Source organism: Triticum aestivum, chromosome 3B (genome assembly GCF_018294505.1).
Source record: "Triticum aestivum cultivar Chinese Spring chromosome 3B, IWGSC CS RefSeq v2.1, whole genome shotgun sequence".
Taxonomy (NCBI): domain Eukaryota; kingdom Viridiplantae; phylum Streptophyta; class Magnoliopsida; order Poales; family Poaceae; genus Triticum; species Triticum aestivum.
In genome coordinates this window covers 555,399,277-555,418,399 of record NC_057801.1, presented here as the reverse complement: position 1 = coordinate 555,418,399, position 19,123 = coordinate 555,399,277, and the positions used below count along the sequence as shown (strand labels likewise).

Here is a 19,123-nt window from a genome sequence, read left to right as displayed (position 1 = left end):
ATTCTGGATCTTCAGGTAGTGGAGTCGGACAATTAATCTGCTCCGCTATCGCTACCCAGGCCTGTAAGATTGGCATGGAGGCTTAGATTCCTCTCGCGGATGTGCTAGTAAAGGGAATATCTTGCAAATATGAAAACTTACCGGATTGGCTCGGTGTTTTGCGTTGAGCCCGTGATCTTCGGTTATGGGCGGTGGTACCTCGTTGGCCTTGAAGAGCACCTTCCAGACGTCTTCGTGCGTTGTGCCGAAGAGCTCTCGTAGCATCTGGTGTTCGGCCGGGTCGAACTCCCACAGATTGCAAATCTGTCTCTGACACGGAAGAATCCGGCGGAGGAGCATAACTTGGACCACGTTGACGAGCTTGATTTTCTTGCTTATCATATTTTGGACACATGTCGGAAGTCCGATCAGTTCTTCCGCTGAGCCCCAGGCTACGCCCTTCTCTTGCCAGGAGGTGAGCCGCATGGGGACGCTGGATCGGAATTCGAGGGTCGCCGCCCAGTTGGCATCGCACGGCTCGGTGATGTAGAATCACCCTGATTGTCACCCCTTCACAGCCTCCACAAAGGAGCCTTCGGGCCAGGTGACATTGGGCATCATTCCCACCATGGCGCCTCCGCACTCCGCTTGTTGGCCGCTCACCACCTTTGGCTTCACGTTGAAGGTCTTCAGCCATAGGCCTAAGTGAGGTGTGATGCGGAGGAAGGCCTTGCACACGACGATAAACGTCAAGATGTTGAGGATGGAGTTGGGGGACAAATCATGGAAGTCCAGCCCGTAGTAGAACATTAGTCCGCGGACGAACGGGTGGAGGGGGAATCCCAGCCCGCGGACGAAGTGGGAGAGGAAAACTTCCCTTTCCTGGGGTTTTGGGGTAGGGATGATCTGCCCTTCGGCTAGAAGCCGATGCACAATGTCTTTGGACAAGTATCCGGCCTCCCGAAGCTTCTTGATGCCCTCCTTCTTAACGGAGGAGGCCATCCACTTGCCTCCTGCTCCAGACATGTTCGGGATGTTTTTGCGGAGAAGGTGAAGGCTTGAGCGTTCGAGCTCGAGAATGGATGAGCAGAGGAAGAAGAAGGCGTGGGTGAAAAAAGGGGAATCCTTATTGTTGGGGATGTGACTATTTGTGTAAGCCGCCCAGGAGGGGCCGAGTTACGCAAAGAGGATTCATCAGAGGAATCCCAAGGCCAAGCATGAAGATGGCGGTTCAATAAAGGGCTTGAGGCCCACGGGCGGCTTAAGCCCATTGTAGTAAACCGCCATGATGGCATGACTTGTAACGTAAGGTAGATTTAACTGGTCACCGAGCCGGACTCTGTTTATAAGCCGGCCGGGACTCTATAAGCCACAGGGCGTCAACCCTTGTATATAAGGGGACGACCTGCTGGCGGCTTAGGGCAAGAAACAACTCATCGAGATCCGGGCATAGCGTATCTCGCTCCCTGGTCATCGAGACGTCAATACCAACCCAACTAGACGTAGGCCTTACCTTCACCGTAAGGGGCCGAACTAGTATAAACCCTCTTGTGTCTCTTGTCCCGATTTAACCCCTTCAAGCTTCCTAGTTGCGATGGCTCCACAACTAAGTCCTTTCACGAGGACATCTAACGTGACTATTCCACGACACTTATCTCTTTATAAAGGCGGCAGAGGTCATGTGCCTCCCCACTTGCCCTAGAAACTCACTTATTCCCCAAGCGTCGTGCTAATGGCACGGTTGGGTTACCGACGCCCGTATTGATGAGAATCCCGTGATAAGGGGAAACGATCTCTGCTTCGACAAGACGTGCCAATAAAACTGCCTCGCAAGATGTGTAGTAGCAGGTTGAGAAAATGGTTTGAATAATGACCGGGCCACGGCGTGATGTCACGCTATGGAAAAGTTGTCAGCAGATTAGACTCGTGGAATATTGTACTCTCTACGGTGGTATGTGGAATTTATTTTACAGAGCCGAACACAATTTTTGTGTTCAAAATCAACTTTGGAGTATTTGGAGAAGGAACTTGTCTTGCAATGCCGAAGACAATCTGCACGCCGGACTCATCGTCATTGAAGCCTGGTTCAGGGGCTACTAAGGGAGTCCTGGATTAGGGGGTCCTCGGACAGCCGGACTATATGCTTATGCCGGACTGATGGACTATGAAGATACAAGATTGAAGACTTCGTCCCGTGTCCGGGTGGGACTCTCCTTTGCGTGGAAGGCAAGCTTGGCAATTCGGATATGTTGATTCCCTTCTCTTTATCCGACTCTGTGTAACCCTAGCCCCCTTTGGTGTCTATATAAACAGGAGGGTTTAGTCCGTAGGACAACGACAATCATAATCATAGGCTAGCTTCTAGGGTTAGCCTCTAAGATCCCGTGGTAGATCAACTCTTGTAATACTCATATCATCAAGATCAATCAAGCAGGAAGTAGGGTATTACCTCCATAGAGAGGGCCCGAACCTGGGTAAACATCGTGTCCCCCGCCTCCTATTACCATTAGCCTTAGACGCACAGTTCAGGACCCCCTACCTGAGATCCGCCGGTTTTGACACCGACACTACCCTTTCACAGCAAGAAAGATAGTATCCAGAAAAAAAACATGTTAAAGTTTCAGCCCAATCGAAGTTACTAATCTCTGGGAATTTAAGAAACGGTTTTAGACCAGAAAACATGAACACGAAACAAAAGAGAACAAAGAGAATCTAGGAGGGGCTCATGTCCCTCCGCCGCCATGGAGACCATGGACCAGAGGGGGGACTCTCCTCCCATCTATGGGGGAGGCCAAGGAAGAAGAAGACGGAGGGGGATCTCCCCCCCCCCCTCTCTCATGGTGGTGCCGGAACACCACCGGGGCAATCATCATGATGGCGATCTACACCAACAACTTCGCTGCCGTCATCACCAACTCTCTCCCCCTCTACGGTGGTGTAACACCTATTCTCCCAACTGTAATATCTACTTAAACATGGTGCTTAATGCTATATATTATTATCCAATGATGTATGTCCATCCTATGATATTTGAGTAAATTCGTTTTGTCGTACGGATTGATTAATGATCGTGATTGGTTTGAGTTGTATGTTTTGTTTTGGTGATGTCCTATGGTGCCCTCCGTGTCATGCAAGTGTGTGGGATTCCCGTTGTAGAGTGTTGCAATACGTTCATAATTCGTTTATAGTGGGTGGCGAGAGTGATAGAAGCTTATAAGGGGGTTGTTACATATGAGAGTAAAGAGGACTTGATACTTAATGCTATGGTTCAGTTTTACCTTAATGATCTTTGGTAGTTGCATATGCTTGCTAGAGTTCCAATCATAAGTGCATATGATCCAAGTACGGAAAGTATGTTAGCTCGTGCCTCTCCCTCATATAAAATTACAATAATGATTACCGGACTAGTTATCGATTGCCTAGGGACAAAATACTTCTCTTGTGTTACAAAAATCTCTCTACTAAACAATTAAATTTATTATCTTGCAAATTACTCGTAGTTTTATTCTTGCTAAGTACACCTAGTTTTATTCTTGCAAACTATCCTATCACCTACAAAATATATCCTATCACCTACAAAATAGTTTCATACTTGTTCTAGGTAAAGCAAATGTTAAGTGTGCATAGAGTTGTATCAGTGGTCGATAAAACTTGAAGGGAATATAAATCCTATCGTTAGCTCCTTGTTCGGTTTGACACTCTTATTTATAGAAAAAAACTACAATTCATCCCCTATACTTGTGGGTTATCACTGTCCATTTTAGCAGGACCCTGATGAAAATTGCAGGCAATTAAGGTACTCCTTTTACAAAGTACTAGAATAAAGCATTAACAGTCAATGAATATAGGTAATCCTCAAATCATAGTCATCCTTGTCGATACCCTGATTATTCTCACTTCAACGTCTAGGGTCCAGAACTATAACGGGTGCATATAACTTGCATATAAGATCCAAAACACACAAATATTCATGAAAACATAAAAAGTACAGATCTGAAATCATGGTACCCAGAGCTCTAATGACAAGCATTAAGAATAGCAAAGTCATAGCAAAATCAATCTTATAACATAGAGGGAACTAGGGATCAAACTAACAAATCTCGCATCTATTACATAGAAAATCTCATCCAATTCCAGCCACCCCCATGTGCGTACATCGATATTACTCACACATGAGAGAGGAGATCATGATGGTGGTGATGAAGAAGAGGTTACTGATGGCGACGAATTCCCCTCTCTGAAGTCCCAGAACAACCTCTAGATTAGCTCTTCGAACGAAGAACGAAGGTGGCGGCAGCTCTGTACCACGAAAACTACTCAAAAAATGCATGTGTTTTAAGTCAGGGTGATTTTATAGCCAAAGAAGAGCATATGGCGGTGCCCGAGGCCCCCACACAGTAGGCATGTGTGCCTCCCTAGGGCAGGTGCATGATGGGGGCGTGTGCCCACCTCGTGGCCGCCTCCGGGTGTCCTTCTGGCTCTATGGCTCTCTTCTTCCAGAAAAAATTCAATAAAATTTTGGGCTCGATCCGGAAAACTTTATTTCTGCACAAAAATTAACACTAAGGGGTAATTATGCTGAAAACAACGTTAGTCTAGGTTAGTTTTATCAAAATCATGCAATTTAGAGGATAAAACCATAGCAAAAGAGCTCTCAAAATTAGATACATTTGAGACGTATCAGCTTCCCCAAGCTTAGCTATTGCTTGTCCTCGAGCAATTCAATTGGCAATCTGACGCGACAAAGAAAATTGTTACATGTAGCTAGTTACTAATTTTCAGTCGCATATGCGCAATATTAGTTACTGGATAAACTTAGTTCGATCTAGATTTTGAAAATATTGGTAAGGATCGACATGAATTTGCTGGTCGATTCGATCCATCGATCGCAAACTAGCAAAGGAAACGAAATCGCAATTTTGGCCCTCACCAAATTGGTACCGAATGCAGTGGCCTGACGTACGTACTGTCGCGAGCCGACAATAACAGCAGGGAAGGTGTGTTGCACGACATGTCGCTTCTGCGAGTAGCAGAGGCTCCTCCTCTAGTCTGTCGCCTTTGTGTAGTAGCATTACCTCCTTCGACAGTGTCGCCTACACAAGCAGTAGCAACTCCTCCTCTAGCGCACTACCTCCACGTAGTAGCAGCACCTTCTCTGGCACCGTCACCTCGCGACCAACAACTTCTCCTTCGACAGCACCGCCTCCGTGAGAGGCAACACCTCCTCCGACGCACCACCCCAGCAGATCAAGTGGTGAGGGCACCGACCCATCGACGAAAAGCAGTGGTGAATGGAGGAGCAACACAGGACGAGGTCCACCATGCATGCCCCGTGTATGGCCAGTGGCTTGAGAGGGGAGGAGGGGTGCTTGTCCTCGTCGATGGCCCCGCCCGTGCAACCCGCCTCAACCTCGTCTCCCGTCGGTGCAGCCCCGTTGTCGCCTGAGAGGTGATTGAGATGGGTGATGGTGTCCTGAATTAGGGGTCATCCACCACGTCGTCTCCCAGACAGTAGGCCGGGCCAAGGACCCTCATGACGGTTCGTCAAGGGACCAGAAGGCCCATGACGCATACAAGGAAGAATCAAGAAGCCTTGGCGTTTAAGACAAGGACTCATGATCCGTGGAGGACTCCTCTCCACTAACATAACCGACTAGAGCTCCTGTTAACCTAGGCCTCCGGTATTCTTATATAAACCAAGGCTAGGCTAGTCGGCGGATCATATTCTAGTCACACAGCGATCTCCCGGTAGATCAACCTATAATCTGTACTCCTCCGAAATCAATACAATCAAAGAAGGACGTAGGTTGTTAGCTCTTCGAGAGAACCCGAACCTGGGTAAATCCTTGTGTCTCCTTTCACCATCGCACCAAGGCTGCCTGTTCGGACCCCCACCCGAGATCTGCTGGATTTGACTCCATCAATGGGGAACTGGGAGAGAGATGAGAGGAGAAGTGAGTGAGATGGAAACTGGGAGTGAGAGATAAGTTGTGCAGGTTTTCGTTCACGTCAATGTGCAGTTCCAACGAACAATTCCGCGAAGCTTATATGTCTCATGTACTGCTTCAAGGTCTGTTGTGTTCTTCCAATGACAACGAGTGCATTCACGTGAGATGGTGATAAACCGGACACCAGATGTATAAAGTTCTCGTTTAAGAAAGGATTTTGTCAGGGCCTACCCTACAACCAGCAAGATGCATGCTGCAACTGGTAGCAAGATATGTTGCAAACGTAGGGACAAAATGCTGCAAGGTCTGTTGGACAGTGCTCAGTCCCGCACGAATCTCCATGCTAAGATCTAACGGCTATGCAATCAACTGAGACTTGATTAAATCTCATTCGACTGACTTTTAGCAAGCCCGTTAATTAGGGGTGTTGTTGGATGCGCAGGCGGCAGCTAGAAACCATGTTTAGTAGCTCATTTATATTTTCTTCATGTAATAGTTTGCACACTTGGAGGCGACAAGTGGGCGTACCCATACGGAAACCAGAATAGGTTTGTCTAGTTCTTAGGAAAAACATACCCTTCCACCCGTGTGTGGAAGATTACTAAATCAGTAACCGAGTGGTGTTCAGAGACTATACAGGCTTTTTGTTAAAAATGTTTTGGCAAAAAACGTATTGCTACCTACATCTAAGCATCATCTGTACTTCGGTTACATATATAGTACATGAAGCACTTTAAGCACCATGGCTGCCATGAAGGAACTGATACACTTCTGCAAACACAAGGCATCCAAAAATATATTCTTTTGAGCATGGACAACAATACAACAAAACAAGCAATAAAATTCTTTTAATTGGTACAAAGCAAAATTACAACCACCGCGTTATCCCTCGAAGAACTGTGCTTTCAGCTTCAAGCTCGGACAGAATGCTGCAATGACTTTTGAGTTCCTTCAAACAGATCCAGCAAAAGTTCCTCCAGATCCTCAGGCCTGTACTTTATGTAGCGATCTCTCTGCTTGGTGCCATCAAGGAAGGCAGAGTATCTTCCCACAAATGTCCTGTAAGCCTGTATGACTTTCAGTGATATGGAAATCCTGACATCTTCGCGGAGTTGGTCATCAGGGACAGACCATGCAGTCTGAACTCGATAAACATCTTCAAAGGACAGGTTGAAGTTTTTGAACTTCTCCCTGATGATTTTACGAGAAGCGGCACCTCCGGCGGCACATAGACCATCATCACTCAGGTAAGAGAGCACCTGACTCCACGACGCCCTCTCGTAGTTGGTCGCCTGATGCTGAAACATCCGGTTGTGCAGCCGGATCCAGTCGTCGCCAAGAAAGCTCTTGAGATCCGAGTTCTTCACTTTCTGGACCATGTAGCAGATATTGTTCATCATAAAGATGTTCCGCAATCGACAATCTCTGTACAATCTAGACCCGGCTTCAAGATTTGCTTCTAAAACTGCAGCAACAGACTGCAGATGCAATGCTGTAGCCGTGAAATGAGTGCATGAGTTTGGTATAGGCTGTTGATCTGCATCCTTCAGCAGTGAATCAAGAGTTTTGCTGTAAACAGTGACAGCCTTTATATAGTTCATGACATACTTGGTGAGGGGATGCACTGCACCAGTAGGCACCGCACTGGATGACGTGTAGGATTGGATGGCATACTTGAATTCCGCAAATGTTTTCCTTGCTGATTCTCCCAGCTGGAGTAGGACTTCATGATACTCAGCTAAAACCATATCATTGCCCCCTGCTTGGAACAAGAACTCTGCTTCAGGCAGCAGATCATCCAGGACCTCATACATATCAAGAATCCGGAAAAGCTTTTCCGGCTTAGGTGGTCCAATTGCTACAGACTCATAAAAGCTCAGAAGCTGCATGACCGAGCTAAATGAAATCTCATAGAAGCACAAGTCTACAGCTGTTTCTGATAGGTCACCAAAGACAAGACTGCTAAGGCGCCTCTCGCTCGCAAGGTAGACTCGGACAAAAGCCTTCATTGCCCGATTCCACCGCTTTATCGATGCGCTCAGTTTGTTCCATTTAGTGCTCATAAGTTCTTCCATGCTGTGCTTGTCGATGTGAAGAGTCCCAATGAACTCATCTATTGCACCCTGCCGTGCATTGATATAAGCTTGGCAACACTCGTTATTGTAGTCACTCAGGAACATGAAGTTGGCAATGGACTTGACAGCAGAGAGTGCACCAGGTTGGATCAAATCAGCCACAAAATATTCAGATCCTCCGCTGCTACCGGTTTGTGTTGACTTGCCTTCACTTTGTTCCTCACTGAATGAGCTGCTTGAAAACTCATCCGTGCTGCCATCCTCTGTAGAATGGAACGAGAGAAGTTCCTGTTCTAACGGCTGTTTGTAGTATGTAAGAAGGTAAACAAACTCCTCTTCGAGCCTCGCCATCGCCATTTCAAAAAGGTCATCAGCATACACGGTCAGTTCCTTGTGCTCTTTGGCTTCTCCACCAGGGTCCAAATTACCTAACTTCTCAGACAGCTGCCGCAATTTGTATAACACTTCTAAGTACTCAAATGAGTTCTGTGGATCATGAACATGCAAGGAGTTATGAAAATCCAAACTAAGGATCTTCTTTCGCAATGCCTTGAGCGCAAGCTTGATATCACATATCTCTAGTTCTTCTCCCAGCTGGATGTTTGAGCATTGCTTATCTAACTCAGGAGCCATCATTCTGTAGATTTATATTCAGCGTCTTCGCGTTTCCTTTCCCTGTTTCACATGTTTATAACAAAGATCAGGTCCAACTCCAAATTTGGAAAAGCTTCAGATGAAGAACACTTAAGGTAGTGAAGATCGTATCATCAGAAGTATTGCAAGACATGGACAATGCAAAAGAACAAACAAAGCAGACACTGGGAGCTAAATTAACGAAAATATTCATTTGAGCACCTCGAGCGACTGATGTATATATACAGGGATGTCATAACACAATTACCAGTAATGGTAGCAAGAGAACATGGCAGCCCTACGGTTAAAGGTGATATTATCCTCCTTTTCCCCTAGTTTGTTGCTAACCGCGCAAATCTCCTTATTTACTCAAATTTCAAAAGGTTAAAAACATGAATGCAAATTTCCTAGGTTGGATTTGATTAGGTTGCCACAAAGGAGGCATATAGCAGGAACACCACCTGCCACTTCTTGTTCCGAAAACATAAAACAACTTATTAACTTTGAGCTATAAATAATATTCATTAGGTTAATTTGATGCACATAAACCAAAAAAACGGCTGATTCCTCAGTACTTTTAGAACACCTTTTGCTAGCATCTCCATCAGAAGTTAAGGATACTGCCGATTGGGCCATGGTGACTTTCCAAAAGAAAAAACGGCAACAAACGACAGCTACAAAGGATAGTAGTACTATTGTTACAGATTACTACGTTATTACTACTGCATAAGTTCGTCCATATTTACCAGTTTAAAAGAATTACGCCAAAGTTTTCTCTACTAGTTACCACTTTCTGTGAAGATCTTCCTACCGGAAGAGGAAAATCCAATACCAAGGACAACCACAGCCAGTCCGTCTAAAACTCTGAAAACTGGCAGTTCAGATGCCCACTCTGAAAACAAACCAGCCCAAGTTCTAAACCGGAAAAAAGTTAAGAAAGCGGATGCTGCTCCCCCCAAAAGAAAAATGAAAAATAAAGGCCCTGGCTAGAAGGGTGATATGAGGAACTCACCGCAGCACTGGCGAGCTGCTGCTTCGCTTTCCCCGGCCCCGGCGGCCGTACTGGAGCCCGCCGGCGCAACCCAAGATTGGTTGCAGAATAAAAGGAGAGAGAGAGAGAGAGAGAGAGAGAGAGAGAGAGAGAGAGCAGGGGAAGAGCAGAGTAGAGAAGAGGGGAGAGGGAGACGGGATTGGAGTGGGCAGGGGAGGAAGGTCAGGTGTGGGAGGGCAAGTCAAGTCAACCCGAGGGTGGCGAGGGCGACGGCGAGGGGCGAGGGCGACGGGAGCGAGACAGACTGCGGAATGGTCCGTGGAATGGAATTCGGAACGGATGCCGTGACGCCGGGGTCTCTCTCCCTGTGTTCCTTTCCTTCACTCTATGCCGCTCCGTTCTGACGGGAGAAACACACACACACACACACACACACACACACACAGATACAATAGGCTCCGGTTTTCTGTAGCCCTGTGGAAAACGGAGGAAGAAGGGCGAGCTTTCGCACTGGACTGACCGGCTTCCGCTGACCGCCTGGCCGTGACCTCACATGGACACGAATCATGTTCTTACTAATATTGTTTGTTCATTTCCGGGACTATGATAACGTCCCTGGCTCCACGTCCATATCAAAACAAAACTATTGGTTTCTCGATGGCCGTCGGGCCCTGCGACAGACTGCGAGCTCTCCGCACGCAACAGCAAACGATTTTTGTCTAATAATAACACGGTTCAGTTTCTCCGAAAGTACTCACGTTCGCGGCCCACGGGCGCCAAAGGGCCCCATATATCTCAGCCCAAAATTTCGTCACTCAGAACCACATACACATGCAGCCACGCAGGACGCAGCATTGGATGGATGGTTCTGCTAGCTCTAGCAATTCATTCGATCTGGACCTGGTACCACTGCACGGAGCCCACCTCGCCGTCGACCTCGAGCTCGCACACCGACCGGACGAGGTACGAGACGGCGTCGTCCACCGTGTCGAACCTGGCGAGGTCCGGCGGCAGCGCGCCCCCCGGCCACCTCTCCAGCCACCCACGCAGCCTCTCCTCCAGCTCCTCCTTGGACACGAACTCCTCGTCCATCCCGGGCTCCAGCAGCACGTAAGTGTCCGACTGGATGTCCGCCCGCCTCCTGCGCCCCGCACACTGCATGCCAAACCAAAACTCACATCACACACAAAATACAGTCATTATCAGACACTGCACAACGCAGAAAATTGTTGCCATGATTGAATGATTGATTGACTGAACAGTAACGATATCTATCTATCTTGAACCGTTCCACGATGGAAATGGATGGATGGATGGGACTCTGACCTTTGTCCCGGGGCCTCGGCGTTGAATTCTCGGTGGTCTCGTAGTGAGAGGTGAGCTGGAGAAGAAGCTCGCGACTCCGGGCGGCGAGGCCGCCGGTGCTGTCGCCCTGGGCGATCGCCTCTGGGCACGGGGCAACGACCATCTTTTGCCTGCACGTAGCGATGTGGTGGTACATGCAGAGAAAATCACAGGAAATCAATCGAAGTGGTAGCCCTCTCTGACTATTGATGGAAATCGGGGAGCATTTGACGGGTATGCTGCCACGATTATGCGATCTTTTCGGTTGCTCTCTCCCGCTTTCTCGCTTTTGCTTTTGAAAGACGGAAGCGTCCCTCAATTCAATTCAATTCAATTCAATTCAAAGGTGGGCTGCCGGCCGCCCGGTGTCGATTTTCCGTACGTAGGAGTACAAAAGTTGGGAAGGTGCGGCAAGCTTTCTCCGAGGAGATATTTCCCAGACTAAAGGAAGGCGTGCTTCCATGATATTTCTCAGCAGGATTCCGGAGCTGCTAGCTAGTCATGCTCGGCTAAAGCTGGAGTGATAGATTTCTTTAGCCAAGTTGCAGGTCCCGGTCAAAAGGGTTGCGAGCGAAATAAATACCGGTCATATTCTGAAGATTCAGCATATCGTCTGATAGCATACAGCACCCATCGAGCTCGCGCAAGCAGTGCAATACTGCGCCTGTGATTTGCATGGCTAGTTTTGTGGAGGTTGACTGCAAAATTTAGGACCAACGGGTGCGGTTAACCAAGAGGTCACATGATTGACTAGTAGAAAAATCCACAGTATCCGGTAACCACATACTTCAGGCAGTAGACATGCGTAGCCATGCCAGTTGGAATAGCACCGATTGGGTTAGAAGTTGACTAAACGGCTGATTCTACTACTACTAGATCGGTACAAAAATTTCCTAAAATTCTCATCACCTAACCTTTTGAGTCAAAGATGCAATCTAGTTGGTGCCTTGCCAGTTTGCTAGTAGTGAACTATATTAATACAAAGGAGGACTGACTCTGATTCTGCAGCTCAGCCGACCTTGACCCCTGATTAGCAGACCCCTATGATTCAACGCCCTCTCTTTCCAGGATAACTACCTCGTTGGACAATGAACCTCCACGGCAAAGAATAACATCACATAGTACCTACTGCCACTACTACTACTACTACTTAGCAAGCGATTAGCTGAATGAGCACGGAGAAGAGCTGACGTTACCGCTGAAAGGCGCGGTGGTGGAGGCATATTCCGGCAGCCGGGCCAGAGCCGCAGCCTCCATCCTTCCGCTGCTGGAGCTGTGTGGCCTCAAATCTTCTTTATCCTTCAATGGCTCGCCCGATACAACTCCGTTGGGCTCTGTCCAGCTTATCCTCCCCTGCGTTGAGATTGGTGAGGGAAATATCCATCCAAAAGCCAGGAGAAGACCGGTTCCTTACAAAATTATCAACAATTGACAGGGACCGCGGCGCCACCAACAAACACACGCTGGGGCTGTGGCTGCGGCTGCCAGATCAAGTGGACAGCTAGTTACAACAAGGCACAAGTTGCAGACAGGTGATGCCTATTTACCTGAACCACAGGTCAGCTGTCAACACTTAACTTTTAGTAACTGCATTTCAACACCAATTCCACTTATATACATAATGCGAGCACACCAACTTGGGAGATTGTTGAAACGATATCCCATCGGATGAGCTATACATCAACCATTACATTTTCTTGTGGAAACCTTCCGGAAAAAAAATGGTTATTGCGATAATAAAGATCTCCCCCTTGAGATTCAGGGGTTCAATGGAGAGGTATACATGAACTCGTGTTAACACTATATATAACAGCGTAAACCAACATCTATCAGTGACCTTTCCAGGTCACTGCAGGTCGTCAAATGTCAACTCATTTGGGTCTTGCGCATCAATCACTGAAAATGGCAGTGATTTTGCTGGAACACAGACTTATTCAGTAGCCTTCGTATGCCGCGATCAGCTGAGCAATTTTTACTAGGAGGCTGCTCGCGGTTGCGTCCTTCGGGTGTGGAGATTTCAGTTCTTGGTACTTGTGTATGCTTCCAGCGAAATCTGTGAATAATCCGTCAACCCCCATCGTATTTATCCAGAAATCGAACTCGGCATAGGGATCCTGATGAAAGTCGAAGTGCAGAAACTGGTTCTCGTTCCTGTATGTGTAAGGGTGTACCTGCAGAAACGATGGAATATGCAGTTTAACATGCGTCCAGGTATAAACTACCTGTCATCAAGTTGTAGTTGACATGTAGTACGGCTTCGGTCCATTGGGATCATTTAAAGCAGAGTAAACACACTAGTTAAATCTGAGTTTATGAGAATAGATTGCAATGGTTAGTTCAGCTAGAACTTTAAATGAGAGCATTCGTCCCAAATCAATGCATTGCAAGGTGAGGACCAGGAGGACACAACCGAGAGTTCCTGATGCAGATGTCGACAGTCATATCATGTGTTTTCTTCCAATGAATTCAGTTAATAATTTGTCAAATCCTAATGAGATAAAAAAATACTCCCTCCGTCCTAAAATATAAGATGATATTACAACCAATGTAGTCATATATTGGCTGTAATAACATCTTATATTATGGGACGGGGGGGGGGGGGGGGGGGGGGGGAGTACATGACAACCATGACATTTAATTGGTTCTTCTGGTGATTCATACTTTCAGAGTGACCAAAAAGGCACTTGAACAAAACAATGCTGAAGGTGGTCAGAACTGATGTCGGTCTAACATCAACTACTTTATGAGCATGTGTGCAAACTGTAACTCTAGACGATTGTAAGGAATACAAACAAATAGCACACCTGGAGATTATGAGCATGCGCTCTTGCAACAAGATCAGTTGGTTCCAGCAAATAGTTTTTTGCAACTGGAACAATAGTATCTTTCCATGGACCGAGGCCGACAACATAGTTACTAATATATGCAAGGTAGTCATCTGAAGTGATTTCCCAGTATGACTGCAAGCAAAAAATAACATAGGTAATATTCATACAATCAGATGCTTCTGCGGAAGTTGCAAAAAACACCAAAAGTACATACTACTCACTTTTCTTCCATACAATTGACATTGATGTAGTATAAAATAATTTATTACTCAAGATCTATACCTGGTTTGTGTCTTGAGTTCTCACTGTGGTATCATCAATCAGAAAGATCTTCGGAGAGTCTGTCAAATTTGATACATGTACAAGGGAAGAGGGAGCAAATGATTGTATAAACAATGGCTGTTTTAGCCAATTTTCGGACATATATTGACCCCTGTATCCATACTTTAGTAAGGTATCCACAAATTTGTCCTCAAACTTCTTTCCATCTGCCCACTTTACCTGTCAAGAGTAGAATACAAGCTCATTGCTTGAAGCACTTCAGAAATAGGAAAATCCGCCTAAGATTGTACTGAATAAATCCAAAGCCTTTTGAATTGCACAGCTCATCAAAGTCAACGTGAAGTACTTAAATATATCAGCTGCAGCATTGTTCTCTCCACCTATATACTATCAAAATATCTTTGCAAAAGCTAATCCATTCCCTACAATAACCATTTTCATAGCAAATTTCCGTATAGCTTCTAAGCACATTTCTTGCCAGAAAAGGCTTGATTAGAGAATTACGAGAATCCTTGAAGTACCCTATTGCTTATTGAGAGCAGGAGGACTTACATGCTTGTTGATAAAAACTGGATCTTTTATCTCTGGATATATTCCAACGGTTCTGCTTGCATCTAAGGCAACTGAAATGAATTCTTCAAATGTGATGATTGAAAATTTGCCTGCATGTCCAGACAATATCATTGATGATTCTTAATTCACAAATATGCCATCAGATTGCATCTTTCAGATTAGTTCATGTATTCTGCTAGTTTAAATAACTGAAATGCAAAATGGGTCTACTATAAATAAGAGCATGCTAGTTTTAAAAAATAAAAAAATAAAAAGAAACTTTGACGAAGTAAATGAAAAACACATTTTGGGAGAAGACTAAAATGCATACATCAACCATGGAATAAATTCCCAGGTATTAGTTGGTGGGAACTGGAAGGCAGGTTATTGAACAGAGAACTAGTCATTAATTACAACACCTATGAGCTTTCTAAAAAAACATAAGAATCCCTCCGAATTGATTCTTTTTGTGAGGCTCTGAATACATACTTTTTACGAGGCTCTAAGTTTATTTTGGAAGTACAATACCTTGATTCGTAGAGAGGATAATGTGATCACGGTAAAGAAAAATAAAAGCAGAAGCTCAAGGACACAGCCACATACCATTATATTGTTGATCTCTGAATGAGTATCGCTGCTTCACTTTAAGTGTTTTAAGTTCCTCAAGCGTGAAATCCACTGCATATGGATACCTAAGTATCAGAAAAATCAAGAAATAATAGGCTCACAGGTTCACCATTCACATTCAGTTCATATCCTAGCAATATGCAGGTAGTGTCAGTTCAGCAGCAGGTGCAGATAAACCAATATGATATTGCCATGATTTATCAACCACAGAGCTATATGCTATCTATGCTGGTGGGGCATGGTCAGTTAGCCACAGGCCAGTCTTGCCACTAGATGCTCATAGCTTGTGGCATTACATTGAAAATACCATATATACCAATTGTTAAATGCTGGCAGAATGCAGCAGGTAATGGTTCTTGGAAATCATGCACGTAGTGTCAACTTCCTAAATTTCAGTCAAGGGATAGTATAATTTGATGTATTTTTCTTGCATTCTATTGCTAACTTTTGATGCTGCAAATATATATCTGAATAGATTTACAAGAATGAATGAAGAAATCAGGGTTGGTAATAATAAGCAGACCTACAAACCAGCCAGTAACGTTGGCCCATTCCACCTCATAGGTTCTCCTTCGATTGGCGAATTCCTTACGGCCGGAAATATCAGTTGTATCATCAAGTGTTACATCATGAAAGCAGATCAATGCACCATCTTTGCTAGCAAGGATGTCAGTCTCTATAAAATCTGCACCTTCTTCAATAGCCCTCTGCAATAGGATTTTTTAATGAAAATCTGTTAACATTAAAGGCTTTGTTGTTGTTGTATCTGTTAACTTAATAATTTTCCAACGGTGAAAAATCACATGATTGAAACATATCAGAATTGAGTTTTCTAGCATTTGCAATGGTCAATTTAATAAATCTAACCATCAAATGGTATATCCTCTTAATAAGGGCATCATCTTCCATATGCAAAAAAGAGATATACTATTTTATTTGTCATATAAATTCTATGAACTGTACCAGGTAAGCAGCACTTGTTTCCTCTGGGATTTCCCCGTTTGAGCCACGGTGAGCAATGTTATACGGTCGAAATGTCTGTATGGGCTTCTTCTCTTCATTACTGGTCTTACTTGGCAGTGGAAAGAATGGTCTAGCAATGACCACATGTAATAGTAGCAGAAGAAGAAAAGGAACATGACCTAATAAGATAGCCTGACAAAAGTTAATATTTCATCGTGACCTTTGTAGACAGTTTAGAGATACACAATGGACATTCCTTTAAATCTTTGGTGTATAAATGTTACTCCCTCTGTAAACTAATATAAGAGCATTTAGATAACTACTTTAGTGATCTAAACGCTCTTATATTAGTTTACGGAGGGAGTACATATTTAACACTGTTATTAGAATCCTCATATCCTGTCCGAATGGAAGAGTTCAACCATATTCCAGCAGTGACAAATATAACTACCACAGAGGTCCCTCTGAACAGTTTTTTAAAAATAGCCATGTGAACATGCAATGCTGAAAACTTACATGGCACTAAATATGGGTAGTGTCAAAACTATCAGAGGAAATAAATTGAGTCAAATACGTCCACAGAAAATCATTTAAAGACAAAAGATGCCACCTGTTGTTCATGAAGATTTCATTATGATTGGAAAGCATAAGTGCACAGATTTAATTTGGAGTTATATGGACAGAATATGTAGAAGTATGGATGCTATATAAATAAGACGCGAGTAACCATGATATATGCGACCGGACGAGGAACTAATCTAGCTGCCCTCCTCCCTATATTTACTATAGTTCTGAACATATTGATGAAAGAATATGCACGTTTGCGCTATGGATACAGCCAATGAAATATTCTTTGTGGACTAGTGCTGTTCAAAACAAGTGATTCCTCAGTTTTTAATGTATATAATTTCTTGGTTTCAGTTATGTTGCATTATATATTGTAAAGGTCATAAACTCGTAATTCACACAATCGAGTTTGTGCGTTTCTTCAGTGGCACTTGTTTAGAACTTATCTTGACTTTTTTTTAAAGATAATGCCAGGGCTTCCCACAGCAACGATTTCAATTAAAGAAACCACTAACATCAGAAGTTCACAGCAGGTTCTACGGCATGAAAGAAGCGAAGAAAAAAACTCTCGGCATAGCAGAACATATCAACTGAGGAAAAGTCTTGAGACCAAAAACTTGTCTACATATCTTCTCCTGCAGTCTAAATATGAGCACCCTGGTCCAATTTGCCCAACCAAGCAACAGTTTCCCCACAAAAATAAAGCACTAAACATGCATAATAACTAACTAAAAATAGTAATGCACCTAACAAAGCACTACCAACGATTCCCTTGACCACAGAAAGAGGAACTAGCAGTCTACCACTAAAAAAGGGCAGCCCGGTGCATGTAGCTCCCGCTTGCACAGGGTCCGGGGAAGGGTCCGACCACTATGGGTCTATTGTACGCAGCCTTTCCCTACATTGCTGTAAGAGGCTGTTTCCAGGACTTGAACCTGTGACATCATGGTCACAAGGCAGCAGCTTTTACCACTGCGCCAAGGCTCCTCTTCCAACTAGCAGCCTACCACTAACAGTGCAGAAATTGTACAGAATCGCGCGGACTAGCAATAGGTAAGCAACCCCACAGCAAGTTCATTGGCTAGTTGCCGCCCACCCAAATCTAGCTAGCACAAACTTCTATAGTCCTAAATCTTAATCATCCATTGCCTAATAATAACAGCCATTGCCTAATTGCCGCATCAAGAATCACCTCAATTCGTGCCTGAACATCGCCACTTCCCAATTTATCGCTCAACCGCGCGTATGGTATCAGAAAAAGAATCAGAGTCGTACAGGAGGAAAAAGAGGATAAACAACTCGACGGGCTCCGCTCGACAGATCGGCGCGGCGGGGAAGTATCGGGGGGAAGGCCAGCTAATCGGAGACGGGGGAGGGGAGCTTACAGAGGGACGGGCGCATAGTGCCGCTGCTTCGTCCGCTGCGGTTCCGATAACAGTGGGAGGCGAGCAGCGGCGGAGACCCGAGAGCTCGGTTCTAATGGAGCGAGGAGGAAGACGACGTGACGGCCGGGCCCCCTCTCTGTCTATTCGCTCCCGCTTTTTCTTTCCGTCACGCCGTTACGTATCATCCTCTTCTTCCTTTTTTTATCTTCTGGCGCCCGTGACGGGGACGTATATACACCCACCAATGGTACTGCACTCCGACGTTGACGGAATATTCGGGGGATAAGCTCTTTGGGATGAACAGCTAGTATTACCGGGATTATGTAGGACAGCAGGAGTACTTGGGAATCGGAATATGATCCGTGTTACCTCGCTTACATGCGGGTCCCCCGTATAACATCCGATCGTTGGACAGCGATGTGAGCCGTGCCGGCCTCTTTCCGGCCGGTGTGTGTGGGCGACTAGTAGGGCGACGGGCCGTGTGCGGTGAGCCCGTGTGCATTAGAGCATCTCCAACAGCCGCGCTAAACTAGCGCCGAGCCGTAAATTAGTCCGTTTTAGCGCGCGCGCAACGTGGCGGGTCGCTTCAACGGGTGCGAAAAAACGGCGCGCGCGCTATAGTGAGTTGGGCGCGCGGTCGGAAGCATTATCCCGCGCGTGGTGTATTTCGGGCGCCCGCTACCGCGCGCGGCACACTCGAGCGCTCGCGCTCCCACTTCCACCCCCATCCGGCCGCGCCATCGTCGCCGCCCGCGCCCCCGGCGACCGTTCAGGCGCTTCCCCGGCGTATCCCCGCGCCGCCGCGCTTCCGCTGCATCCCCTCCTAGTCCCGCCGGCCCTCGCGCGCCTCTGTCGTCCGAGGAACAGCGCCCGAGCGCTCGCTGCCGTGCCGCGCCCGCAAGGTGTTCGACAAAACGCCTACAAGGTATGTATTGCTCAAACTTCATGA

The 19,123-nt window shown here is 45.8% G+C and overlaps 2 protein-coding genes across 2 annotated transcripts; both read right to left on the bottom strand.

Annotated features, from left to right (window-relative positions):
• Nucleotides 1-6,714: 6,714 nt before the first annotated feature.
• Nucleotides 6,715-10,006, bottom strand: LOC123070867 (exocyst complex component EXO70E2). Its single transcript, XM_044494247.1, has 2 exons — nt 9,648-10,006; nt 6,715-8,677 (listed from the first exon to the last, which is right to left on the bottom strand). Exon 2 carries the CDS (start codon nt 8,636-8,638, stop codon nt 6,839-6,841), a length of 1,800 nt encoding a protein of 599 aa, XP_044350182.1. The 5' UTR covers nt 8,639-8,677; nt 9,648-10,006; the 3' UTR covers nt 6,715-6,838.
• A 315-nt stretch (nt 10,007-10,321) lies between these two features.
• On the bottom strand, nt 10,322-18,379 carry LOC123070868 (glycerophosphodiester phosphodiesterase GDPD6). Its single transcript, XM_044494248.1, has 11 exons — nt 18,175-18,379; nt 16,223-16,401; nt 15,783-15,966; nt 15,236-15,310; nt 14,633-14,742; nt 14,081-14,299; nt 13,775-13,930; nt 12,947-13,141; nt 12,167-12,323; nt 10,953-11,101; nt 10,322-10,781 (listed from the first exon to the last, which is right to left on the bottom strand). The coding sequence occupies exons 1-11, from the start codon at nt 18,188-18,190 to the stop codon at nt 10,512-10,514; spliced, it is 1,710 nt and encodes a 569-aa protein (XP_044350183.1). The 5' UTR covers nt 18,191-18,379; the 3' UTR covers nt 10,322-10,511.
• Nucleotides 18,380-19,123: the final 744 nt, after the last annotated feature.